The 27,431-nt window shown below is 45.2% G+C and overlaps 2 protein-coding genes across 8 annotated transcripts in view; both read right to left on the bottom strand.

The window, feature by feature from the left end:
• The window catches only part of fndc3a (fibronectin type III domain containing 3A), a 74,777-nt gene extending 52,391 nt beyond the window's left edge, over window positions 1-22,386 (bottom strand). For 2 of the 6 annotated variants that reach the window (XM_076977333.1, XM_076977332.1), the window contains exons 1-2: window positions 21,827-22,386; window positions 12,174-12,309 (exon numbers count right to left, since the gene is read on the bottom strand). In XM_076977333.1, coding sequence (XP_076833448.1) covers window positions 12,174-12,293 — 120 coding nt within the window. In that variant the 5' untranslated portion in view covers window positions 12,294-12,309; window positions 21,827-22,386. Of the gene's footprint in view, window positions 1-12,173; window positions 12,310-21,601; window positions 21,738-21,805 lie in introns of those variants that run through there. The other 4 variants (XM_076977329.1, XM_076977328.1, XM_076977331.1 and 1 more) reach the window with 4 other exon arrangements.
• A 724-nt stretch (window positions 22,387-23,110) lies between these two features.
• On the bottom strand, window positions 23,111-27,152 carry cysltr2b (cysteinyl leukotriene receptor 2b). 2 transcript variants are annotated; one of them, XR_013121731.1, is made up of 3 exons: window positions 27,039-27,152; window positions 24,542-25,688; window positions 23,111-24,211 (listed from the first exon to the last, which is right to left on the bottom strand). XR_013121731.1 is itself a non-coding variant. In XM_076977334.1 (2 exons), exons 1-2 carry the CDS (start codon window positions 26,968-26,970, stop codon window positions 24,658-24,660), a joined length of 1,062 nt encoding a protein of 353 aa, XP_076833449.1. In that variant the 5' UTR covers window positions 26,971-27,078; the 3' UTR covers window positions 23,111-24,657. The 2 variants fall into 2 exon arrangements, 1 of the variants encoding a protein (XP_076833449.1); XM_076977334.1 differs by having other exon boundaries at window positions 23,111-25,688; window positions 26,940-27,078.
• Between the last annotated feature and the right edge of the window lie 279 nt (window positions 27,153-27,431).

The following is a 27,431-nucleotide window of genomic DNA, read 5'->3' as shown; positions in this document are numbered from 1 at the left end:
GTGTGTGTATGTGTGTGTGTGTGTGTATGTGAGAGTCAGGGATGGTTCCTCACCGTTTGTGTGTGTGTGTATGTGTGTGTGTGTGTATGTGTGTGTGTGTGTGTGTGTGTATGTGTGTGTATGTGAGAGTCAGGGATGGTTCCTCACCGTTTGTGTGTGTGTATGTGTGTGTGTGTATGTGTGTGTGTATGTGAGAGTCAGGGATGGTTCCTCACCGTTTGTTCCTCTTTCATTTCATTACAGTAGAATAACAAGACACAGCAGGTGAGTGAAAGAGCAGATAGTGGCAATGGAGTGGGCGTGGTAGTGGAGAGGGCGTGGCAGTGGAGTGGGCGTGGCAGTGGAGTGGGCGTGGCAATGGAGTGGGCGTGGCAGTGGAGTGGGCGTGGCAGTGGAGTGGGCGTGGCAATGGAGTGGGCGTGGCAATGGAGTGGGCGTGGCAATGGAGTGGGCGTGGTAGTGGAGTGGGCGTGGTAGTGGAGTGGGCATGGCAATGGAGTGGGCGTGGTAGTGGAGTGGGTGTGGCAATGGAGTGGGTGTGGTAGTGGAGTGGGTGTGGCAATGGAGTGGGCGTGGTAGCGGAGTGGGTGTGGCAATGGAGTGGGCGTGGTAGTGGAGTGGGTGTGGCAATGGAGTGGGCGTGGTAGTGGAGTGGGAGTGGGCGTGGTAGTGGAGTGGGAGTGGGCGTGGTAGTGGAGTGGGCGTGGCAGTGGAGTGGGCGTGGTAGTGTAGTGGGTGTGGCAATCGAGTGGGCGTGGCAGTGGAGTGGGAATGGGTGGGATGGGTCTGTGTACAGAATAAATACTGCAGAGGGGGACACTTTATTTTCGATAGGCATTCCTCCTGAACAAGGCTGCCCAGCACACTGACAGATGAGTTTAACAATGTATTTTTCTTCTGCAGCACCTGATTAGCACGTGTAGCTGATGAATAAATGTAAATGTAAATGATGAGGGTTTGCATGGCACACGACCACAACACCTTGTGTGTTGTACACTGGCTTACAGCCACCTTCCTAAAGACCCTGTGCAGACCCAAACTACAGTCAACTGCTAAAAGTGTAGACACATCTGTGTATTTATGTTGGTTCACTACTGGTTTCCTGTGACGCAGAGGAACCCTTTGTGGTAACGTACTCTATGATGAACGTGCTCCCTCCTTAGCTCCGAGCCCAGTCTAATATGCTCAAGTGCAGCGGTACGTACAGGCCAGCAGGAGGCAGTGGTGAGCAGAGAGGTGAGAGACATGAGCAGCAGCAGTGTGGATGACCAGAGGCTCATGGGAAGGGGGTGGGGGTATTGACTTACATAGCAATGCGCCCATGAAATCAATCTGAGTGGTGGTGAGCAGGGCGCTGCTCTCTCCACAGGCCTGACCGCAGCGTCTCCCTACTCTGAGCCCAGGGTGGGCGGTGCGGGGGCAGTGAGGCAGGACGCAGTGACTGGATTCATGTGTGTGACTCACGGCTAAAGCCCCGCCCCCTCCCAGTCCCTCCCACTCGGTCCACGGACATTTTATTGAGAGTATATACAGCAGCAGGAAGAGTAATGCAAAGCTATGAATATACAGAGTAATAAACTCGGATGCATCCAATACTGGAAGCTACTAGAGAAATTCTTGGCTATAAAATGTTTGACACCAAGTAAAATGAGAGATGGTTTTTATAGAGAATCAGCCTGTTGTTGATGAAAAATATCACTCTTATGTAAATGCATGAAGCATGTTCATCAACAGAGAACGAGCTCAGCTACATCACACTGGAAAAAACAAGGTGAAAAAGGACGCCGGGCCTACTCCGACCCAGTGTCCTTTACCCTATTAGTTACACACACCAGGAAGAACAGAAGGGAAGAAGCAATCGCTATGGAAACACTGCTTAGTTCAGCAGACCAATGAGAGGTTGTGGGGGTTCCAGTGAATGCCGTGTCTTGCCATTTGGTGACAAGAGCCGAAATGTGTCTGACTAAATGGCTTGTGAGGTGACCCCGGTGTGCAGTGACCCCGGTGTGCAGTGACCCCGGTGTGCAGTGACCCCGGTGTGCAGTGACCCCGGTGTGCGGTTACATGAGATGACATGATTAAGGCCTTTGAAGCATGAACATAAAGCACAGAGCAACTCAAACCAAATAAAAGTAGAAAAAACCTTATCTGACAAAACCAGAAAGTTTAGTATCTATTGGATGCTTATTTGATGAAGAACAGTTTAAAAGTTTGGGGGAAACCTGAACAAAATTTTATAACATTTCACCGTTAGCCCTAGAACAACACAATGGGTTCACCTAGGTGTATATGTAGGTAAAACTAACCCTGAGGTGACTTCTCAGCTTGTGTGGTTCATTAGTCTTTAGAACCCTAAACCGATCAGCCTTGGTCCTCATCCATGCTGACAAGACACAGGACTCCAGACAACACAGCCACTAAACACTGCAGGACAGTCCCGAGTGGGGGCTGCATGACTGACCACAAAGTGTGAATGAAGCATTGAGGAGGTATTATCATTAACATTTAGTCCAATTAGCATGTCTGAACATCACTGGGGAAAAATGTCCTGAACTGATCTAGTCTACTCTTTACCCAATTACCTGAACTGATCTAGTGTACTCTTTACCCAATTACCTGAACTGATCTAGTCTACTCTTTACCCAATTACCTGAACTGATCTAGTGTACTCTTTACCCAATTACCTGAACTGATCTAGTATACTCTTTACCCGATAGCCTGAACTGATCTAGTGTACTCTTTACCCAATTACCTGAACTGATCTAGTGTACTCTTTACCCGATAGCCTGAACTGATCTAGTGTACACTTTACCCAATTACCTGAACTGATCTAGTGTACTCTTTACCCGATAGCCTGAACTGATCTAGTGTACTCTTTACCCAATTACCTGAACTGATCTAGTCTACTCTTTACCCAATTACCTGAACTGATCTAGTGTACTCTTTACCCAATTACCTGAACTGATCTAGTATACTCTTTACCCGATAGCCTGAACTGATCTAGTGTACTCTTTACCCAATTACCTGAACTGATCTAGTGTACACTTTACCCAATTACCTGAACTGATCTAGTGTACTCTTTACCCGATAGCCTGAACTGATCTAGTGTACTCTTTACCCAATTACCTGAACTGATCTAGTGTACTCTTTACCCAATTACCTGAACTGATCTAGTCTACTCTTTACCCAATTACCTGAACTGATCTAGTGTACTCTTTACCCAATTACCTGAACTGATCTAGTATACTCTTTACCCGATAGCCTGAACTGATCTAGTGTACTCTTTACCCAATTACCTGAACTGATCTAGTGTACTCTTTACCCGATAGCCTGAACTGATCTAGTGTACACTTTACCCAATTACCTGAACTGATCTAGTGTACTCTTTACCCGATAGCCTGAACTGATCTATTGTACTCTTTACCTGAACAGATCTACTCTACCGGATTACCTGAATTGATCTACTCTGCTCTTTAGCCGATTCCCTCACTCTTTATCTGATTTCACTTGCAGCTTTCCACGGTCTTCTCCCAGCTGAGTAGAACGGTCACCTCTCAGTTGAAGCTATGAACCGTGAGTGCAATAGGATGCTGTTTACTGGCTGGCAAAGATATTTCTTTTGACTTTTGAGTAGAATTATGAGATGCCTAGCAGACTCAGACAAAACTGAGTCAAAGAACAATCAACCCTAAATATTCTGCCTAAACCCCCACAGGGCAACTCCACACGTGAAGGTGCGCAGGAGAAATGCATTCATGCAGTATTCTTAACACACCCTTTCACAAACACCGTAATATTGTGCCTAGTGTACGTTTCCATTTCTGCTTAGTGCAAAGCATTTGATCCTCTTCTATTTGTTACAGTAGGCATGCAGTCATCAGAGAACGCTTCAAATGTTCCCAAAACACAGTTGGGCAGTGATACACTGCCACGGTGCTCTTAATTAGCGCCGGTGTCCATTCAGGAAATCCCTTCCTAACAATGAAGTGCTCTCCTGATCTTCAGGTGTTGTTGGCCTTTTACTGATTTTGGCTTTGGAAAGTTTCCAAGTATGAGTGAAACTGGGCAGTGAAGAGCACAAATATGCAGTTCTGATTCAAATATCACCATCTTACAATGGGAATCTTTTAGACCCACAGACAGGCCCCGTCTGCCACCAGGCCCACAGACAGGCCCCGTCTGCCACCAGGCCCACAGACAGGCCCCGTCTGCCACCAGGCCCACAGACAGGCCCCGTCTGCCACCAGGCCTACAGACAGGCCCCGTCTGCCACCAGGCCTACAGACAGGCCCCGTCTGCCACCAGGCCTACAGACAGGCCCCGTCTGCCACCAGACCCACAGACAGGCCCCGTCTGCCACCAGACCCACAGACAGGCCCCGTCTGCCACCAGACCCACAGACAGGCCCCGTCTGCCACCAGACCCACAGACAGGCCCCGTCTGCCACCAGACCCACAGACAGGCCCCGTCTGCCACCAGGCCCACAGACAGGCCCCGTCTGCCACCAGGCCCACAGACAGGCCCCGTCTGCCACCAGACCCACAGACAGGCCCCGTCTGCCACCAGACCCACAGACAGGCCCCGTCTGCCACCAGGCCCACAGACAGGCCCCGTCTGCCACCAGGCCCACAGACAGGCCCCGTCTGCCACCAGGCCCACAGACAGGCCCCGTCTGCCACCAGGCCTACAGACAGGCCCCGTCTGCCACCAGGCCTACAGACAGGCCCCGTCTGCCACCAGGCCTACAGACAGGCCCCGTCTGCCACCAGGCCTACAGACCTACCTCAAATCACCGCTACTCAGTTCTGCTCAGTTCAAAATGGCCAAGTCTTCAATCTCTTCACGCTAAGCAAATATATGCACTAACCCACATCTCACTGACAAGAGAAACACTTGTGTGTGTACCTCAACTCCAGCAGCCAAGCCTGCTGCCCTGCAAAATCAGACCCACTCTGGCCCACGAAACCATGAACTTACATCAGACTTCTACTAGAATTCAAGTCTCTCCAAACTACAAAAATGCAGCATAAAAACCTGTTTACATCAGGGTCCTTGAGACACTTCAGGGGAGTAGAGCCCACGCTCTTTATATGATAGTAATGCCAAAGCAGACAGAGAAAGCGACTTGCCCATCAGTTCCCTGTAGTGAATGTTTTAAGCTGAAGATTTACTGACAAAGCCTACTCACCCATTTGGCTGCTGTCGCAGCAGGCCACGCGGGCTTCAACAACACTACAGCATCCGCCTGGTGATTCACACCACAACTGAGGCACCATTTATGGCCCATTTTATAATGGGATGTGCTGTGATTGGCAGCCTCACACCGCACCCTTTTAAGTGTGTATGGAGCAGACATCCACACTCAAGACCTTCATACCGTTTGAGTGACAAGCAGCTCAATTCAGTCTTTGGTGCAGTTTGCGCCAGGATTATTACCTAATCCTGTTTGTACCAGGATTGTTACATTTATAGCCTAATCATGTTTATATGAGGGTTATTACAGTTACAGCCTAATCCTGTTTATATCAGAATTATTACATTTGCAGCCTAAACCCGTTTCTCAACCTTAGATTTTACCTCTCTTATAACTCTTCTGTGGTCATGGAAATTAGACTAAAGTTGATCTGTAGACCCATCAATCAGCCAAATTTCAAACTGGCACCCAAAGGATTCACGATCTGGAATACAGACTGTGACAGTGCTCCCTGACGCCTGCCAGAAGACACTCTACTGTAGCAAGGTTAAGAAGATCAGAGAAGCATCCCTCATAATCAAATCTCATATGGAGTCTTGTGTACGTTTTCAATTTCAATCCCAACAATTTTCTACCTCCGTTACTCCGGAGAAACGCACCTCCCAAGTGCTGTAAATGTAAATAGATTCTAGTCTATATGTATGCTAGATTCTATGGCTACCAGCACTGAGGTTAAATCATGTACAAGTACACAGTAAACGACTTCTGTAGAAAACGCATCTGCCAGATGCTGTGAGTGTTCTGCTAATGGAAATGTTTGTTTCATTAGGCTCGGAGCATCTGAAAAATATGACTGATGATGATGGCGGAGACAGCAGACTCAACCTCAAAGTGACTACGGTGATTCAAACTTCACCATATCCCAGCAAGGCAGATTTGTGCTTGCGTGATTCAAATGATGCCACCTACAGTGCCGCACACAGTGGTAAATATGGAAGTCTTACATAATGATAAATGTGTTTTGTAAAACATAGATCCTAATCTGATAGGTGCAGCACAGATTACAGTGTTTCTTAAAGCAGCCATAGCTAGCTGGGTGTAATCGTGTTCACAAATGGTGACTCAATCAATAAAAATGGGTTTTGAAGACCATGCTGTTCTCACATTTACACCAGTCTTAACCATGTTAGGGGTCTGCTTCAACCTGACTAGCTCTCACTAGTCTCTTCACCTCTGCCTACATCTATTTTGACTGTTGGGGAAACAAATAAATGAATGTAGGAATAGATAAATTAATGAATTAACATAGGAATAGATAAAAATGAATTAATATAGGGGTATATAAATAAATGTATTGAGTTGCTGAATGAATTAAGGGATGAAGAAGAAAAACGCTAGGCAACATAAAAAAAATGTGTGCTAATAGGCTACATTAGCGTGTAAGATCTAAAACAGGCAAGAACTGGTTTATTCTGGTCTTGTGCCTTGCAGCTCAGCCGTCCCTGGAAGAGGTTGCTATAGTGACCTGACCAGGTCACTAAATAGTGAGATCACCAGATATTGAGCTGTTGCAACAACGATCACTCCCTCTGATCTCTGGAAAATCGGATAAACTTTCAGGTCTGAACTGTAAGTTCTAGTATCATGTCCACAGTGACAGTTACATTAAATCAGACAAATGCTGCGTTTATAGGGATCTGAGCAGTTGTTCCTCTTTACAACTGTTTATGACCACAGTAAAGCACCAAATTTCATGCAGAGAAGTCTACCCCCCCTCCCCTCCCCACCGCTTTGTGTCAGGTCATACGCCCCCCCCCCCCCCCTTACAGATCATAAACCCCACCCTGTTGAAAGGGCGCGCACACACCGGGAGATGCTGCAGTCTGTGGGGGAAATGGCAAATAAATAAAAGCATAAAGAGTGTACGTCATGGCTAACGGGCAGAGCGGCACAAACGAAACATGGAAAAAATGGTCCTTGCAGATCTTTACAATTGGTAGACAGCTGGGCACCTTGACTATTAGGTAAGTATTGATAAACAGCAGACTGATTCATCTGGATCCAGCTCAGTCACACACACACACACACACACACACACACACACACACACACACACACACACACACACACACACACACACACACACACACACACACACACACACACGGGCAGGTGGGGGAGATGTGTGTCAGCTAATTAATGGAAAATGTGAATCACGTCGTGCGTATGCTACTTTGTGTTGTAAAAGAGCAGTGATGGTTTTAGGCTGCGTGATGATATTTAGGCTTCAGGGTTTCCACTCTGAATCAGCTCAAGAGAAATGAAGCACTGGTGTGTTAATACTGAGCAGAACACTGGGGGCGGGGGTAAGAAAGTCCCACACCAGGAAGTGAACATGGTGGGAGGCGGGGCCAAAGGACTGTCTAGCAGGGTCAGTATGGTCAGCTAACAGAGAACGTGGTCATGGCGTTCTCCACACAGCTGCATGGTTGTGTGCAGGTTACATCACCCTCTTCCTTCCCTAATACTCTTCAATGAAATCCCCCACCACAGTTCACACATACAACCATTATGTTTACACTCTCACTACAACTTCACCTATAATACCTTAAAAAAGCCTTAACCAACATCCCACATGAACACACCAAATTAAACCAGGATATCTGCACATTTTTAAATCTCAAATTCAATGACTTAAGACTTTTTTAATACCTCTCACAAGATAAAATAATATCAGGGTTGCCAAATTTTCAAGATCGCTTGGAGTGAGATTTGAACCTGGAGGGGTGCACGACCTCGGGACGCGACAGCACGCGGGGCCCTCGCGCAGGGGCGGAGCCAGCGCGATTATGTCATTGTCGGCATGCGGAACCATGTATAAACCAAACTTTACGCGGTTCAGGGATTACGGCACACGCAGCGCCGTGCGCAGTGCCCTAGTGCCTGTACATTTACATTGTAATGGTCCACTGAAGGTCATTTAAAAACCAGGACATTTCCTCACAGGACGTGAAATACATCCCGGGAAATACAGACGTTTGGTCGCACTACACAGTAGACAAATCATTTTTGGCACTTACAATTAAACTGCAGTTAGCAGCGAATGACTCGATGTGCATATTACTATTACAAGTGCCATCATATCGCTTGTGTTTTTCAGATTTCATATGAGAATCCAGCGCTTTACAGCCCATTGTACCAAATTTGAATGTTTTTTGGCAAGTTCACATTGCGCCTCATACGAATCACTGGAAGGTTTCAGCCAGCCACAATATTTTTTCATCCTCCAGCCACTTTGAATGGACATTTACTCATGTCTGCATCCTTGTATTGTTGTTCCCGCCACAGCCCTCAAATAAGAAAAGCAGCGTGCTGGCAGCTAAAGCATCGTCTGCTGTTTCCACCTGTTAGGTGACGTACTACTGCCATTAGGCGGAGTATACGGGCGTGACGGAAATGATCATTATTGTGGGATATACATCGGTAAACCTTAACCAATATCCCACATGAACACACCAAACTAAACCTTAACCAATATCCCACATGAACACACCAAACTAAACCTTAACTAATATCCCACACACCAAACTAAACCTTAACTAATATCCCACATGAACACACCAAACTAAACCTTAACCAATATCCCACATGAACACACCAAACTAAACCTTAACTAATATCCCACACACCAAACTAAACCTGAACTAATATCCCACATGAGCACACCAAACTAAACCTTAACCAATATCCCACATGAGCACACCAAACTAAACCTTAACCAATATCCCACATGAGCACACCAAACTAAACCTGAGCTAATATCCCACATGAACACACCAAACTAAACCGGAACTAATATCCCACATGAGCACACCAAACTAAACCGGAACTAATATCCCACATGAGCACACAAAACTAAACCGGAACTAATATCCCACATGATTACACCAAACTAAACCTTAACCAATATCCCACATGATTACACCAAACTAAACCTTAACCAATATCCCACATGAGCACACCAAACTAAACCTTAACCAATATCCCACATGAGCACACCAAACTAAACCTTAACTAATATCCCACATGAACACACCAAACTAAACCGGAACTAATATCCCACATGAGCACACAAAACTAAACCTGAACTAATATCCCACATGAGCACACCAAATTAAACCGGAACTAATATCCCACATGAGCACACCAAATTAAACCTGAACTAATATCCCACATGAGCACACCAAACTAAACCTGAACTAATATCCCACATGATCACACCAAACTAAACCTGAACTAATATCCCACATGATTACACCAAACTAAACCTGAACCAATATCCCACATGAGCACACCAAACTAAACCTTAACCAATATCCCACATGAGCACACCAAACTAAACCTTAACTAATATCCCACATGAACACACCAAACTAAACCTGAACTAATATCCCACATGAACACACCAAACTAAACCTGAACTAATATCCCACATGAACACACCAAACTAAACCTGAACTAATATCCCACATGATCACACCAAACTAAACCTGAACTAATATCCCACATGATCACACCAAACTAAACCTTAACCAATATCCCACATGAGCACACCAAACTAAACCTGAACTAATATCCCACATGAACACACCAAACTAAACCTGAACTAATATCCCACATGAACACACCAAACTAAACCTGAACTAATATCCCACATGAACACACCAAACTAAACCTGAACTAATATCCCACATGATCACACCAAACTAAACCTGAACTAATATCCCACATGATCACACCAAACTAAACCTGAACTAATATCCCACATGATCACACCAAACTAAACCTGAACTAATATCCCACATGATCACACCAAACTAAACCTGAACTAATATCACACATGATCACACCAAACTAAACCTGAACTAATATCACACATGATCACACCAAACTAAACCTGAACTAATATCCCACATGATCACACCAAACTAAACCTGAACTAATATCCCACATGATCACACCAAACTAAACCTTAACCAATATCCCACATGAACACACCAAACTAAACCTGAACTAATATCCCACACACCAAACATCACCCTTACTTCTCCTCCCCTCCTTTTAAGATATTCAGATTATCACTAGACACTATTGTGCACTCCTGTATGCGCACTCTTGGAAGTGAAAGGGCGTGCACATGCACCTTCTGGAAGACATGCCAAGAGCATTAAGACGTGCTGCTGTAGACATTCCATAATTAACATCCATCTGCCTGTTCGTCTTCACATCACCGAAGGGTAATTACTATTCCAGCGCTGTTATAACGCGGTGACAAGCACCTCTGGGCACCACCAACACATCAGATCCATGGCACACACTACTCTCGACAGGCACAGTGTTGCACAGACACACACACAGTGATTTTTGCTGCTTTATTGGGGGTGAGAGGGTGGGGTGAATGAAGCATGAATGCAAGTAAATACTGCCAACACACGCACTACTGTAGCTCTCCCTGCACAGTGAAGACCATCCCACATCCCTTCAGCAACAACCAGACCATTCACCAAACCCCACAAGATGCCCATTAAGAGCAACACCACCAAATGTCACGGGATTTCCATTAGATTGACATCACCAAATGTCACAGGATTTCCATTAGTGACACCACTAAATGTCATGGGACGTCCATTAGAGTGACACCACCAAACATCACAGCACGTCCATTAGACTGACACAACCAAATGTCACAGGATTTCCATTAGAGAGACACCACCAAACAGCACAGTGCTCATTTCAGTGATGGCACCAACATTCAGTTTTGTCATGGCTGTTCACTTTCACTCTAGTCTCAGGTTGATGGAGACAGAAAACTTCATCTACGGTTGGTTCATCTTTAATGATCCAAGAACACCACTCAATATCAAACTAAAGCTACACAGCAAAAACTGGAGAGTTAAACATTTCTGAGTTGATTTTCACACCCAAAGAGTAGATTTAAATGATGTTCAGTGTTGGAGTTATCGGACAAGGTTGATCAAATCAGTGTTAATCCAACTAAATGACTCCCACAAAGACGTCATTAAACTCCGCCCACGCGGGAGCAAACAGGTAGTTAGATAGTTAGCTACATTTACGGCATTTGGCAGTTAGTTAGCTAGTTAGCTATCCATAATTTGACAATGAGGATTAATATATAGGCATAATTATATCAAAACAATACTGGTCTTCAAACTAAGACCAATGTCTGTTTTTAGTTCCAGTTTTAAACGATGCAGCAGTTATTGGTGCCAGAATGGAACAGCACCGCAGTTTATGGCGGAACAGGGAAAAACTAAATTGGTGAACGTCAATTTCTGAAAATGTTACCAGCATTAAAAGTATAGTAACGTGATTCAAAGAGTAACTGTATCAAAGTGTATGTAGTATTATTGTATTATTAAACAAGGTTATATGTGTGTTTCACAATTAATGTGTGTGTGTTTATTTTAGGTGCAGGTGTTTCTCCCCGGAGATGGAGCAGTATTTCTGGACCTTTAGGGATCTCTTAGGTAGAAGCCCCCTGATGTTGTGGGGTGAGCGGGTCTTGAAGAGCCCCCATGAGAGGTGAGGGCTCCCCTTATGTTCTGGGACTAGTTGTCTTGACTAGTATGTACCAGTATGTACCAGTTTGTGTTGTCTTCTGGTTATTGTATCCTTTATTTGGATTATGTCACGGGTTTTGTGCTGGTTCACTTTATTCATTAAATCCTTCATTTTCAATGAGACTGTGTGATCGCGTCTTTCTTTTACTTGAGCACCATTACTGGTCACATCTGAACTTAATTTCTACAATGGTTTTAATATTCAAAGTTTATATAGTGTTAGAGATGAAAGTTTGTACATTGTACCTTCTTTCACAATGTTTTAGTTCAACTTTGAAAGACCTCAAGAGGAAACGAAGCAAAGTATGGGAATATATTTTAATGTGCGAGGACCCTACCTGTTGGGCTCCATCTCCATTGGCCATGCTGGGCGGAGGCGGGGCAGCCGAGGGCGGGAGAAGGGGCAGGTCTGGGCTGAGCATCTGGCTGGTCTCCAATGGAGGGGTGTGGTCAGCCATGATTCCCTCATTCACACTAGAGGAGTCAAAAAGTAGATTCAGTCAGTCAAAATGAAACTTTCATTATCAAACGTTTATCTTCACACACCAGGGATGTCTGAGCAAAGTCAACACTTGTTGAAGATCACAGCGCTGAAGATGTGAAGCTGACTACAGTGAGAGCAGTAAAGCAGCATCAAATAAACCTGGTATGATAATCTGGGCAAAGCAGGCTGAAACTCCACCTACAGAGAGACTGCATCAGACCTGCAACTGCTTGGTTTTTTTTGTTGACAGTAGTTTCTGCCATCATTTATACAGCCATCACTGTTCAGGCAAGGACAAGCTTGTGAGCTTACAACGATCAGGCTAGGACAACCGCATACACCCGATCAGGCTAGGACAACCACGTACAACGATCAGGCTAGGACAAGGATGTACAACCATGTACAACGATCAGGCTTGGACATCCACGTTCATCGATCAGGCTAGGACAACCACGTACAACGATCAGGCTAGGACAACCACGTACAACGATCAGGCAAGGACAAGCATGTACAAGCATGTACAATGATCAGGCTAGGACAACCGCATACACCCGATCAGGCTAGGACAAGCATGTACAACCACGTACAACGATCAGGCTTGGACAACCACGTTCATCGATAAGGCTAGGACAACCACGTTCATCGATAAGGCTAGGACAACCACGTACAACGATCAGGCTAGGACAACCACGTACAACGATCAGGCTAGGACAAGCATGTACAACCACGTACCACGATCAGGCTAGGACAACCGCATATACCCGATCAGGCTAGGACAAGCATGTACAAGCATGTACAACCACGTACAACGATCAGGCTTGGACAACCACGTTCATCGATCAGACTAGAACAACCGCATACAACCACGTACACCGATCATGCTAGGACAACCACATACACCGATCAGGCTTGGACAACCGCGTACACCGTGGATTCATGAAAGACGGATGGAGGGTCCTGTCTTTATAAATACTATTGCAAAAGGTTCGCTCCTGTGTAACATAAAAATAAATACATTTCCTCTGACAATAGTGAAACTAAGAGCAAAATCTGAAGGTCCTTCAGTGTCCTGGGCTAGCTAGGGTACAATACCTGTACAGTACTAGTACCAGTACTGAGGATGCCAGAGACCTTACTCTGGAGCCTGCAGGTACCTCTATTTAGCAGCTACCTCTGCTATTCTTTTTACAGACTTGTAACGCAGAGCCATATTTAGCCTGAGTCAGTGCATTTATGAAATAAGCAGCCTCGCTGTTATGTAGCTGTGCAGTGTGACATCTTATTCTCCCCACCACACAACCACACACACAACCACAACCACCAAACACACTACACCCACCTCACACCACAAAAAGAACCCCACACGGCCCAGTCAGCTATCAGCCCAGGCTCAAGCACACAGTGGGCAGCAGCACTTGTTAAGACCAAGCCTACTCATGTGATCACTCTTCCCTATCTGATATGCAGCAACTCTCGCCCCGTGTATGAAGAGTGCTGTACAATACTCTTGCTTACAATAAACCATTTCCAGACACAGGCGTAAAAGCTTTAACTGCATGCAACAGGGATGGTGACAGGTTCAGCTCACGCAGAGCAGCAGGTCAACACTGCACTGCCACATCTGTGGGCTTCTTCACTTCCAGGACTGTCCACTACGTGGGGAGATGGGCTATAACTGTGACAACAGAACGCCCACCACATTAAATCCAGTCTCGGCAAAATCCACAAGCACAACCACTGCAGGAAACTGCAAAAATTCGCTTTTTCCCCATGCGAGATAATTTTTCCTTAAGAGACAAGTCCCGTCCAGGTATGATTAGCAAGTTAAAGTTTGGTCATTAAAACTGAGATGAAAGCACTTTTCTCTATATACCTACATAGAAGGCCTAGGCAGTTTAAATAACCATGACGACAAACTGTAATTAAGCTCATCAGTTCAGAGCACCACAGGTGGCACCTGCCAGTTCTGTTAATAATTCAAGATCCTCGGCTTCTTAGGAACACCTCCTCCTTTACCAGGAAAGAAGCATGTAATTAAAGCAGTTAACATGCAGTTAAAGCAGTTAGCATGTAATTAAAACAGTTAACATGTAATTAAAGTGCTTATGAAATTAATGCACTGGACATGTCATTATTGGAGAAGATTATGCAAACCAAAATACAATACAAACCAAAAATAACTGGGAAAATCAAAGCGTAAGGCTATTACACCATGTTGTTCCAACCTCATGGATACGAGGTGCACTGACGTTTCTCAGAACTTTTTTATCCTAAATTGAGAGTAATATTGTTGCGGGGCCCAGTTCCCCTCTCCCCAGCCACCTCCTCCTGCTCTTCTGGGGGCGTATCCTGGGTCTTCCCCAGGGTCTCCTCCCATGACTGGAACACCTCACCAGGGAGGCGGCCAGGTAACATCTGGATCAGATGCTCAATCACTTCTACTGGCTCCTCTCTACATGGAGCAGCGGCTCTACTCGGAGTCTCTCCCAGAGCCCTCATGCTCATCTCTAAGGGAGAGTCCAAGAAGCAGATTAAGCCCCGCCTTCAGCCCCGCCCTGGTTCACATCGCACTGGACCCCTATAACTGCCCACCTGACCCTGGGGGGCCCATGTAACCCATTCAGGCTAAGCCTAGCTGGGCCCGTGGGTAACCTTAATTTGGGCAAGGGAAACAGAGTCCTGATGTTTGCCTCCTCCACAGGTTCTTGGATCTTCCACGGGGCTGTTCCTGGATCAGTCTTTGTCTGGCCCACCTAGGACCAATTTGCCATTATTTGTTGTATAGTTTTGCTAGTTTGCAGTGCAATGAAGCGCAGCCTGTTATCCATAACTGGAAATGAGAAATGACCTGTTCATTTGTCCCTCACTCCTGAACCACTTGTTCACATTTGATGTAAAATACCTTCAAATGTTTTGGTAGAAGATGAAGGGATTTGGAGGGCACCACTAAAGCCTCATGATGATCCCTGATATGAATACATGTAGTTGCCCCTTTTAAAAGAATTAATGGTTTGATAAATCTTACAGAATACAAATTCACACATTCAGATATTTACATTTCTGTAGCCCAGCTGTGCTACTAACATTTCACTGCTAAACTATGCACATCTCCCCACCAGGAGCACGCTTGTCCCCACAGCACTGTCCCCGCATACAGCACGCCTGTCCCCACATACAGCACGCCTGTCCCCACAGCTCTGTCCCCGCATACAGCACGCCTGTCCCCACAGCTCTGTCCCCGCATACAGCACGCCTGTCCCCACCAGCTCTGTCCACGCATACAGCACGCCTGTCCCCACAAGCTCTGTCCCCGCATTAGGGTTGCAGCGGTAACCGGTTTCACGGTATACCACGGTATTAAAATGCACGGTTATCATACCGTGTGCGTTTGCTTATTACCGGTAAAAAGCAAGCCAGCGGAGAAACTGACCCGCGCATGCGCAACTCCGCTCCGGTTCAGCTACTCAGCACACAGCAGTGAGAATGGCAGAAAGTGCATCAGACTTAACACATTTTTTAACAAAAAAAAAGCTAAACTAAAATCAGTGGCGAAAATGACGTAATCGCGGTGGCTCCGCCCGTGCGCGAGGGTCTCGCGCGCTGTCGATTCGCGAGGTCGTGCACCTCTCGAATTTTGTAACTAATGAACAAAGTCATGTTTGCAGGATTCATACACGTTTAAAAGGTGGAATTAAAACACTTGTACGTCACGTCACTTTAAAGGTCCGTTTCAATATTTCCCAGCACCTTAAACTTAATTAAGTTAAATATTTATACATATACTCGAAATAATTCGCTTTTTCATCACATTATTTAATGGTTGTTTATTTCCAAAACGCCCAATCTTAACGTCTTCACGTTCTCTCATGTTTCGTCCTGGAATTAAAAGAGGCTCGTATTTGTTAACGTAAGACAAAAGAACTGCGGAGTCGCGTGCTACGGTCACTAGTGAAAGTATAAACCTAGCTTTTTATGGTCCTTGCTTTCACTGGATGTGAAAGACGCTATTAATTTACATGCGTTCAAATTCTAACGTACCTGTTTTTGATATGTTAAAACCAGACTCGGTGTGAAAACCTTAAAATAGACATCTCTATTGTGATGATGTCAGAAATAAATCCTCTCTTCCTGCAGTATCTGGTTATATTCTAACTTGGCAGTACAACGGACGTTTACAACAGTTGTTGATCAGACACTGACCCAGGCTGAGTTTATCAGATATTAAATAATTTAAACTTAAATAATTGTACTGAAATCCATGATTTAGGTTTCTCTAATTTTGCAGTATTTATATAAACATGTGTACAGCTTATTTTTTTAAAGGACACATTTTGTATACAATAGTTCCAGGTTTCTACAATAAATAGTTAATTGAACAAAAATAACTTGTTGTAATTTCTTTAAGGGTCGGTGTATATTTTAATAATATACAAACTAACTGTGATACCGTGATAACCGTGATACCGCGGTATTTTCTGAGACGGTTATCATACCGTGAAAATCTCATACCGTTGCAACCCTACCCCGCATACAGCACGCCTGTCCCCACCAGCTCTGTCCACGCATACAGCACGCCTGTCCCCACCAGCTCTGTCCACGCATACAGCACGCCTGTCCCCACCAGCTCTGTCCACGCATACAGCACGCCTGTCCCCACAAGCTCTGTCCCCACATACAGCTACTGGTGACACAAGCTGATCACTTCATGATAGTCCCAGTGTCCAGGCGTAGGGGACAGACGCCAGACAGTGAACAGGACTTCTTATTAGGACTTCCAAAGAGGGACAGTATGGCAGGCTGCACTGCCCGACGTGGGAGTGAGACACTGTCAGAGTGAGCACTATTCCCAGACTCTCTCTCTCTCACACCCCCACCTCACCACACACACTCAGCACTGTCCCCAGACTCCCTCTCCCTCACACCCCCACCTCACCACACACACTCAGCACTGTCCCCAGACTCCCTCTCTCTCACACCCCCACCTCACCACACACACTCAGCACTGTCCCCAGACTCTCTCACACCCCCACCTCACCACACACACTCAGCACTATCCCCAGACTCCCTCTCCCTCACACCCCCACCTCACCACACACACTCAGCACTGTCCCCAGACTCCCTCTCTCTCACACCCCCACCTCACCACACACACTCAGCACTGTCCCCAGACTCTCTCTCTCTCACACCCCCACCTCACCACACACACTCAGCACTGTCCCCAGACTCTCTCTCTCTCACACCCCCACCTCACCACACACACTCAGCACTGTCCCCAGACTCTCTCTCTCTCACACCCCCACCTCACCACACACACTCAGCACTGTCCCCAGACTCTCTCTCTCTCACACCCCCACCTCACCACACACACTCAGCACTGTCCCCAGACTCCCTCACACCCCCACCTCACCACACACACTCAGCACTGTCCCCAGACTCTCTCTCCCTCACACCCCCACCTCACCACACACACTCAGCACTGTCCCCAGACTCTCTCTCTCTCCCTCACACCCCCACCTCACCACACACACTCAGCACTGTCCCCAGACTCCCTCTCTCTCACACCCCCACCTCACCACACACACTCAGCACTGTCCCCAGACTCTCTCACACCCCCACCTCACCACACACACTCAGCACTGTCCCCAGACTCTCTCTCTCTCACACCCCCACCTCACCACACACACTCAGCACTGTCCCCAGACTCCCTCTCTCTCACACCCCCACCTCACCACACACACTCAGCACTGTCCCCAGACTCCCTCTCTCTCACACCCCCACCTCACCACACACACTCAGCACTGTCCCCAGACTCCCTCTCTCTCACACCCCCACCTCACCACACACACTCAGCACTGTCCCCAGACTCTCTCTCTCTCACACCCCCACCTCACCACACACACTCAGCACTGTCCCCAGACTCTCTCTCTCTCACACCCCCACCTCACCACACACACTCAGCACTGTCCCCAGACTCTCTCACACCCCCACCTCACCACACACACTCAGCACTGTCCCCAGACTCCCTCACACCCCCACCTCACCACACACACTCAGCACTGTCCCCAGACTCTCTCACACCCCCACCTCACCACACACACTCAGCACTATCCCCAGACTCCCTCTCTCTCACACCCCCACCTCACCACACACACTCAGCACTGTCCCCAGACTCTCTCTCTCTCACACCCCCACCTCACCACACACACTCAGCACTGTCCCCAGACTCCCTCACACCCCCACCTCACCACACACACTCAGCACTGTCCCCAGACTCTCTCACACCCCCACCTCACCACACACACTCAGCACTGTCCCCAGACTCCCTCACACCCCCACCTCACCACACACACTCAGCACTGTCCCCAGACTCTCTCACACCCCCACCTCACCACACACACTCAGCACTGTCCCCAGACTCTCTCACACCCCCACCTCACCACACACACTCAGCACTGTCCCCAGACTCTCTCTCTCTCTCACACCCCCACCTCACCACACACACTCAGCACTGTCCCCAGACTCTCTCACACCCCCACCTCACCACACACACTCCACGCTGCAGCCCCAGGGACACAGAGACGCACAAGTCCACACTGGAGCATGAGTGGAGCACTTCAATCACCTGAATGAGGCGTTTCACAGACGGAGCGCTCTGGGGAAATCCAGGCGTCACAGGGAGGAATTCCCAAGGTTTCAGTGGGCTTTCGCTTTCTTTACTTGACATTTGGTGGTAGCAGACGGCTTGCGCATAAGAAGTATTCTACACACACAAACTAACCGAGGGGACAAAACTCTGTAAATGACAGACAGTGTGTTACTCAAGAACTTACAGACCCTTATCAGCACTCACTCACAACTTCCTTCCTAAAGTGATGAGAAATTACCCATGCAAACCATGACCAGAATGAAACAAGGAGACCGGAATGAAAGTATTAAGAGAATACAGCTCCATCTATGACCACATGTGTCTGCCAGATCAAACCTGCTAACTCAAATCCTTACTACACCACCAACCAAAAACCTGCCTTAATATCATGGAAACGCCAGCAATAATACTTTTTGGCAACTTACTATCAACTTTTTAAACTAAATTATACTTTTACCTAAAGACTGGAAGAATATCTTACAGTTTAGAATGACAGGTCTCTGGTAATTCTGCAGTGGTCTTGTTTTAAGTGTAAAACTGCTAGTTACACCACCTTCCCAACAGTGTAAGGGGGAGGCAAGGACAAAGACTGTTTACTGTTAATATAGTGTCCTCGAGCTACAAAAGGTATCGTCTTCCAATTACATTTTGTGGTTTTAGTAGCTTAACCACTATAAAGTAGGTAGCTACTAAAGTTAAACTTTGCCATTTAACGCTAACGTCCCTCTGTCAATACAGTGATATGACCCAATGTAGGAGATTGTGGAAAGCCTAGGCCACAGTAAGAGACCCAGGAGATTGTGGAAAGCCTAGGCCACAGTAAGAGACCCAGGAGATTGTGGAAGGCCTAGGCCACAGTAAGAGACCCAGGAGATTGTGGAAGGCCTAGGCCACAGTAAGAGACCCAGGAGATTGTGGAAGGCCTAGGCCACAGTAAGAGACCCAGGAGATTGTGGAAGGCCTAAGCCAGAGTGCATCCCTCCAGACAATACCAAGACATTCCTAGTAATAAGACAGCTTGATCATAAAAGCATATCCAGTGACGCTAATGCACCCAGACTGAAATGAGCTCTTATAGTATCAGTCATTAAAAAAATGACACACACACAAAAGTGCACAGCCAGTTTCACTGTGAGCCTTAAAGGAAAACATGGTATGAACAGCTTCAGTTTCAGTGCTTAAAATTCTATCGTTTTTTCTCTTTATCAGTACTGAGTTTCAGTAACCCTTTCGGTAATTTGCATTCGCGCATCTGGTCAAAGCTAGGTAGCTCATCACTAGCCCATGATAAGCAGGGTGTTAACCTGCAGAACCAGAGAACCAGGAAACGAAAGTACCTAGCATTCTGTCAGCTCTACCACGGTCAACACATGCAGAAGCTCTGACAGACAGCTGAACACATCCTAGTGACACAGATCATTCATGTGTACACATCACCATATGATTTCTTGATTAATATGACATTGGCTACCATCAGACCTATTTTAATAATTTAAAAGAAAATTATGTATATTTGAGGCCTGCGATTATACACACTAATGTAAACCCTGAAGAGTTACAATTCTGATGCTAGTAGAAGGTTAATACATGTACCAAACTTCCCCGTAGTATCAGCGGTTCTGATACCGTGATGTCATTTCAAATTAAACTGAATGACATAGCTTAGCTCTTCTGAGCTGCCCTGCTGAGATCAGACGTTTCTCACTGAACCTTGATACTGTTCGTTGGTAATTCAAAAATCTTCCCTCATTTTTAGCAAACTGCACTTGTCATCTAGTGTTCAGTGCTCACCGCCATGCATCAGTGTAAGCTCAAATGAGGGTAGGGGTCACAAATCTCACTTCATCAGTGTAAGCTCAAATGAGGGTATGCATCATTAATTTAACTTCTGCAGACGTGCCGGTGCATCTGAAGTTCTCATCACAATTCGGCACCAGGCCAGGTCGATACCCACAATACACAAAGACCAACTACTATACAGACTAAAAAAAATGAAAAAGGACAGTGTGTTGGTTAGAGCATGTGTACATGTCCACGTGTACATAAAAATGTCAACACAGAGAAGGTTTATACTAGCTGGAGAACAGGCACTTATTGAATATACTATCTAACATGAATCTATCTAACAGAATCAACATTTCATTTCATGTATAACCTCCTTAAACATCCCGGTGTGCCGGTGTGAGAAACACAGAGGCAATGATAAGATTCTTCCTGGAAGACAACCAGGCCACATAACACTTGTGATGTTAAACTAGCTCCATTACCCATATGTTTAAACAGTTTGAACATTTTTACCAGATTAAAAACATCATGTCATTAAGGCTCAACTGATTTTGGTCAAATCTGTAATCTGGCCTGGAGAATAGACAGTAAACTTGGGTGAAGGCGTGAAACTAGGATCTAGCTGGATAATTAACCACAGAGTTTAGCTCCCATACAGCCCACATTACACACACACACAGGCTAGATATCTACTTATATCAACAGGCTGGATCTCAATGTGAGACTTAATCATAACTACTTTTGGATCAGAGTATTTTAACGGAACCACTGCGCTTGTTTTAACCAGGATCACCACGCGAAGCGGCCGCTTAAGGCTGACGTGTGCGGCGCTGGCTGGCTGCGCAGCTCACCGGCGACCTCGACAAGACACCGTCCGGGCCCGGAGAGGTCCGTGCCCGGGGAGGGTCGGACACGGTGCCGGTTGGGCTGCGGACGGCTGGGCTCCAAACGGCGGACCGTCGGGCGTCCAGGGACGGGTTGGTTCGGTCAGGAGCGCGTCCGGCTCCGCACCTGCCTGTTGCGATACACCGTGAACAAAGTCAGGCTGTAATTACCCGAGGTAGCCGGGTGTTTACCTCAGTTCCCCTCGGTCCTCTTTTTCGGCGGTAGATATTCGCGTTCTTCGAAATAAAAGGAGACAAAAAAATCACAAAACTGTCGGTGCTCCCTTGGGTCCGCGTATCGGCAAACAGGCGCCGTTCAGAGAAGTAGCGGACAAGCTAACTGCAGCTAGCCTAGCCTGCTAACGCGCCAAAGACGGGCGACGCGGCTCGCGCTGTTAGCTTAGCTTAGCTTAGCCTAGCCTAGCCTAGCCTAGCCAGCCAAAAACGGGCGACGCGGCTCGCGCTGTTAGCCTAGCCTAGCCTAGCCTGCTAAGCCCACAGCGGACTGAACTACACACACGGCTGACGGACTCGTCCAGCTTCAACAATACAAGACTTTGAAAACAATACATACTCAAGTCGCTTTTCCTAGTTTCAAAAGGTCGAGTACCGAGAAACCTCGCTTTCTTTACTTTAATAAAAAAAAGCGACGCTGACAACTGTTGTTATTAGTTCTCACGTTCAGCCCCCGTCTGAACCTAAGCTGGACTCTTTAACTATCTGGACGAGCGCCATTGTTTTTCCTTGAAGAATGTACACAGTCTCTCCGCGCATGCGTATCGTGGCCACTAACCTTGCGCGCTCGCTGATATTTACTGTCCTTTGCTTTGTCAGGGATTTTTTGGCTATAGCGCAATACAAAACAACTTGCGCAGTGCACACAACTGGACAATGTTACTTACTGTTTTAAAACTATAGAGAAAGCCATTATTGAGTATCTGATCAAGAATATTTCTAAGTCAAAGTAAAGAGTAGACAGTACTCTCAAATGCACCCTTTACTAACTATCTAACTTCATTTTCTTTAGTATATCTAGTGCACACAACAGAACTACAGGCCCCGATCCTGTTTATGATTTGGCTAAAACCAACAGGCTATACTGGAAAGACTGGAGGTTCACCGGAAGTTCACTGACCTAACTAACAGATGTACTACAGTTCATTCTAGTCTGGTCTAGTTGGGCTGTGGAACATCTGCTACACGGTTCACTACACTTGAGCTCAATTTCTGTTAAAGTTCAAATGTGGTTATTCAAGTGACACCCTGTAAATCAACATAAATGTCCAAAAAATGGGACGTGAGAATGTCCAACAGGCCTGTCAGTCAATGATATGTTGATTAAATGCAACTATCTTAGTTAATGTAGGTCTGTCAGGCGATGCTGTCTCAAAAAGCCTTGGTGCTCTAACTTTTCACTCTGTGGTTATGAATTATTAACGTATATAATTTTACCATTAAAAATATAATTATCAGATATGCAATTTATGTTTTATTATCCCACATAATGTAACGGATCCCATAAATACGTTTAAGTGTACAGTTCTTTTGTCGATAATGAAACAGAGAGTATGCATTTATGGTCCAGTTTCCAACATAGAGGTAGTCCATTCGCTCTATAACTGTGTCGCATGAATGTACTACAGAAGGAGACCAGCAGGTGGTGCTGCAAGCAAGTACATGGATGAATGTGGTTGAAAAATATGCCAGCAAAGTCCCCACTGAGCGGTAGTGTTGATTGTTGGAATTCAGCTTGTCGATAACATGCTGATACCCTGCTGATAACAGGTATTGTTTGACGGTACAAAGGTAAATGCACTATAATTATTTAACAAAAACGCAAGAGGTCACCTAGAGGTGACGTTGTACAGCAAGCATTCATTTTGTTGACCAAACTGAATAAAAATTTAAATGATTAATGTTACACTTGTGGTATTTATTCCATTGAGTAATGCAATTATTTTCTTATACAACTCTAGTCATCACCTTTGGTATTAAAAATATTTTAAAGTGTCTACTGTGGTGGTGGGTGAGATCTGCTGTGGTGGGGTGATGTCTGTTGTGGTGGTGGGTAAGTTTAGCTGTGGTGGGGTGATGTCTGTTGTGGTGGTGGGTAAGTTCAGCTGTGGTGGGGTGATGTCTGTTGTGGTGGTGGGTAAGTTCAGCTGTGGTGGGGTGATGTCTGTTGTGGTGGTGGGTAAGTTCAGCTGTGGTGGGGTGATGTCTGTTGTGGTGGTGGGTAAGTTCAGCTGTGGTGGGGTGATGTCTGTTGTGGTGGTGGGTAAGTTCTGCTATGGTGGGTGAGCTCATTGTGAGGGTTCAGAACAACATACACACAATCAGTAGAGAATTCAGTTTGTAATGCGCTCAAGCAGGTGTAAAATGCTGATGTCATTTTGACAGTCTCACACCGTATGAACTACAAATGACGTCTCTTTTCTAGATGTTGCCTGCAGTGACCAGTCATAGCTGACCCAGTAATATATGTCCTAGAAACAACCTGTAGAAGTCCCACTTAGTGTACGCCCATGTTTGAAGACCTGCAGTCCTTCAGTAATGTTTTTAGTGGAGCAGTAATGTCTGAAATGTAGACAACACAGAAAATAGAAGAAAATGTAAGAAATTCTTCAAAATGTTTTGTCATGTTCTTCCTCTTCCTCGGAGCAGAATGTATATGCTGACATAAAACAATAATTCAACCTCCACACACTAAATATGAATAATACAGCCTCCTACAAATGTATAATATATTGAGAACATTGTAAAGTTATAGCACAGATATCTATTCTATTGAAGAGCACACACTGTGAGGGGTTTTGTTTGTTTTTACAGAAACAGCAGTACAAACAATGAACAATCCTGGAATTACTTTAAAAGGATGATAACATGTTGATTTGATGTTGAAGATACCTATAAAAGTTGAGTAGCTCTAATAGGAGGAAGTTCAAAACGTTGCCTGTGTTACTGGAGTATTTGGGTTTCCTGCAAGTCCTGGCCCGTCCCGATCACCTTTCAAGTGTTCGATGTCATATGCTCATTGAGCTGTTTAGCCTGTTTTTAGAGCTTCTGCTCTGGGGCCTTCTAGTCGTCTTCTTCTGCCAAAAGCTCCTGAAATTCTCCCCCACAAAGAAGTAGAGGAGAGGATCCAGGAAGCTGTTGCTAGCAGCTAGGCAGAGTGTGATGACTGCAGCTTTTCTGATCCACGTGATGGGCTGACATGAGTCTCCATAACCCTTCTCATATACCTCCCTCTCAGCCTTCAGAAAGAGGGTACGCACAACGTGATAGGGCATGAAACACACCAGAAAAATTAACAGAACAATGATTACCAGAGAGCAGGACTTGCTGTAGCGAAGTCCCTCTCTGCCAGGAATCGTTCTAAGCCGTTGCAGTTTGCCAGCACTGAACAGGTAACAGACGGAGATGACTATAAAGGGTATGATGAATCCGAGGCACAGTGCACCTTTGTCCATGATGGTGATGATGGTGTCCGCGTCAGACATGTTCAGCTCCAGACACTTCATCTCACCCCTTGGCCTATGAGAATCACCCGGGACCAACAATGGGGCAGAGGCTAAAGACACCAGCAACCACACACAGGCACATATCAGCCACGCCTGGCCTCTCTGTAAGTCCCTGAATTTGTATGGCTTAATAATAGCCACAAAGCGAACTACACTAAGCACCATTAAGAAGTAAATACTGCCATACATGTTAATATAGAACGCAAAAGACATTAAACGACAGGCAATGTCACCAAAGGCCCAGTAATTCATGATATAGTAGGATGCTCGGAACGGCAGAGAACACACCAGCATCAGGTCAGAAATGAGGAGGTTTAGCATAAAGATGTTGACTGAGGAGAACCTCTTCATAGTCCTGCTCACAGTGATGAAGAACCATAAGGAGATGAGGTTAGCAACCAGTCCCAGGAAGAAGATGAACAGATACGCAGCTGGATAAACTCTGTGCTTGAAGTCACTGACTGAACAATTGCACTGAACTGTTGTGATGTTGTCTGGACATGACTGGTTCATTCTTGGTTCTATGTCAAATTCTGTAAAGACAGATTTGAAATAGCCTGAGTTATCTGAAATATCAGGTATGTTATTAAAGGTATTAACGGTGTTATTATAATCACAATGCATTTAAACCAAAGATTCAGTGTTATTAAACAATTTATAGATACTTTAAATACCATAAAAAATACTACATGATGATGGTGTATATGAAAATAATTTATGCTGGTAGCAGTTTGAGACTGTGGCATTATGCTATATGCTAAATATTTTTTAGCCTCTGAGACAGTTCATTATACCGATAATACTGATTCTATTTGTATTTATGAAGAGAGGGTTTCAAAGCAGTACAATATTTCATATAAACGTTTGATTAATGAATTACATAGCACTTTATCATGCTGTATTACACATAGACACTTGTAATACTTTTTACGTGATGACACACCATGTGAGTGACATGATAAACCAGTCACAAAGTCATATGAGACTAATTCAGAAGCACTTGTCCTTCAGTACCTATCCAGTTAAACCAGTACAGTCCAAATGTTCAGGTGTATTATAGTTCTGGAAGAAAATGTTGGCATGTGGAGGGGGAGCTCAAGCACTGTGTGCGAGTTGAGCTTTTCTCTAGCATTTTAAGAACATGAGATAATCTCACATTCCAAGCAGTAATGGCTTCAGTGGCAGATCTTAGGAAAACAAATCTGGTGTAAAACACTTATATTCAGAAGAAGCTGGAGGCATATATTACTCCAGAACACGCATATATTACTTTAGAACACGCATATATTACTCCAGAACACGCATATATTACTTTAGAACACGCATACATTACTTTAGAACATACATACATTACTTTATAACGTGCATACATTACTTTAGAACATACATACATTACTTTAGAACATGAATGTATTACTTGAGAATATACATAGGTCTAATGCAAGCTGAAACTTGCAATGAGAGATGACAGGTGTCCTGCAACTCTTACAAGTAATATTTTCAACCATAATTTTAATAAATAAAGTAAAACAATGAAGGGATTAAAAATCCAATTAAATTTGACTTTTCCAAAGAAAAGTAGAATAAGTAAATATAAATCTAATCCAAGTGCTTCCAAGATAATGCATTCAAAGAGTCTACACATCAATATATTACAATATATTACAATATATTACAGTAGCCAAATCAAATTACTTCCAATATAATGCATTCACAGAAATAAAGACATCGGTTAAGACATGTATAATACATGCTTGCATAATCACTACTGAAAATACACTTACCTATCAAGTTTTGCCAATGTCTGTTGTTCATGAATGCAAATACATATATGAGTAATGGTAATTTAAACACACAGTAGAGACAGTGAAATCATTCCTTACGTCTGTAAGAAGTGAAGGAGGTTCTTTTACATTTATCTCGTGTCAAGATCCACCCCATCTCCAGTGTTATTTCAACTCCCCACTAGAAATGTTCCAACTGTGAAGTTCTCACACACACACACACACACACACACACACACACACACACACACACACACACACACACACACACACACACACACACAAACTCACACACACACACACACACACACACACACACACACACACACACACACACACACACACACACACACACACACAAACTGTTTGTGAATATGAGATTAGTCCAAATACTATTTATTACTCAATACAATCTGAATAGTACCAAATATAATATGCTTATATATTTGTTCAAAATGTACTTGGAGTTTCTAGCACTTTCACGTATTATCT

Source organism: Brachyhypopomus gauderio, chromosome 16 (assembly GCF_052324685.1).
Source record: "Brachyhypopomus gauderio isolate BG-103 chromosome 16, BGAUD_0.2, whole genome shotgun sequence".
NCBI classification, from domain to species: domain Eukaryota; kingdom Metazoa; phylum Chordata; class Actinopteri; order Gymnotiformes; family Hypopomidae; genus Brachyhypopomus; species Brachyhypopomus gauderio.
The sequence above is the reverse complement of the archived record's forward strand: the minus strand, read 5'-3'. Positions and strand labels throughout refer to the sequence as shown.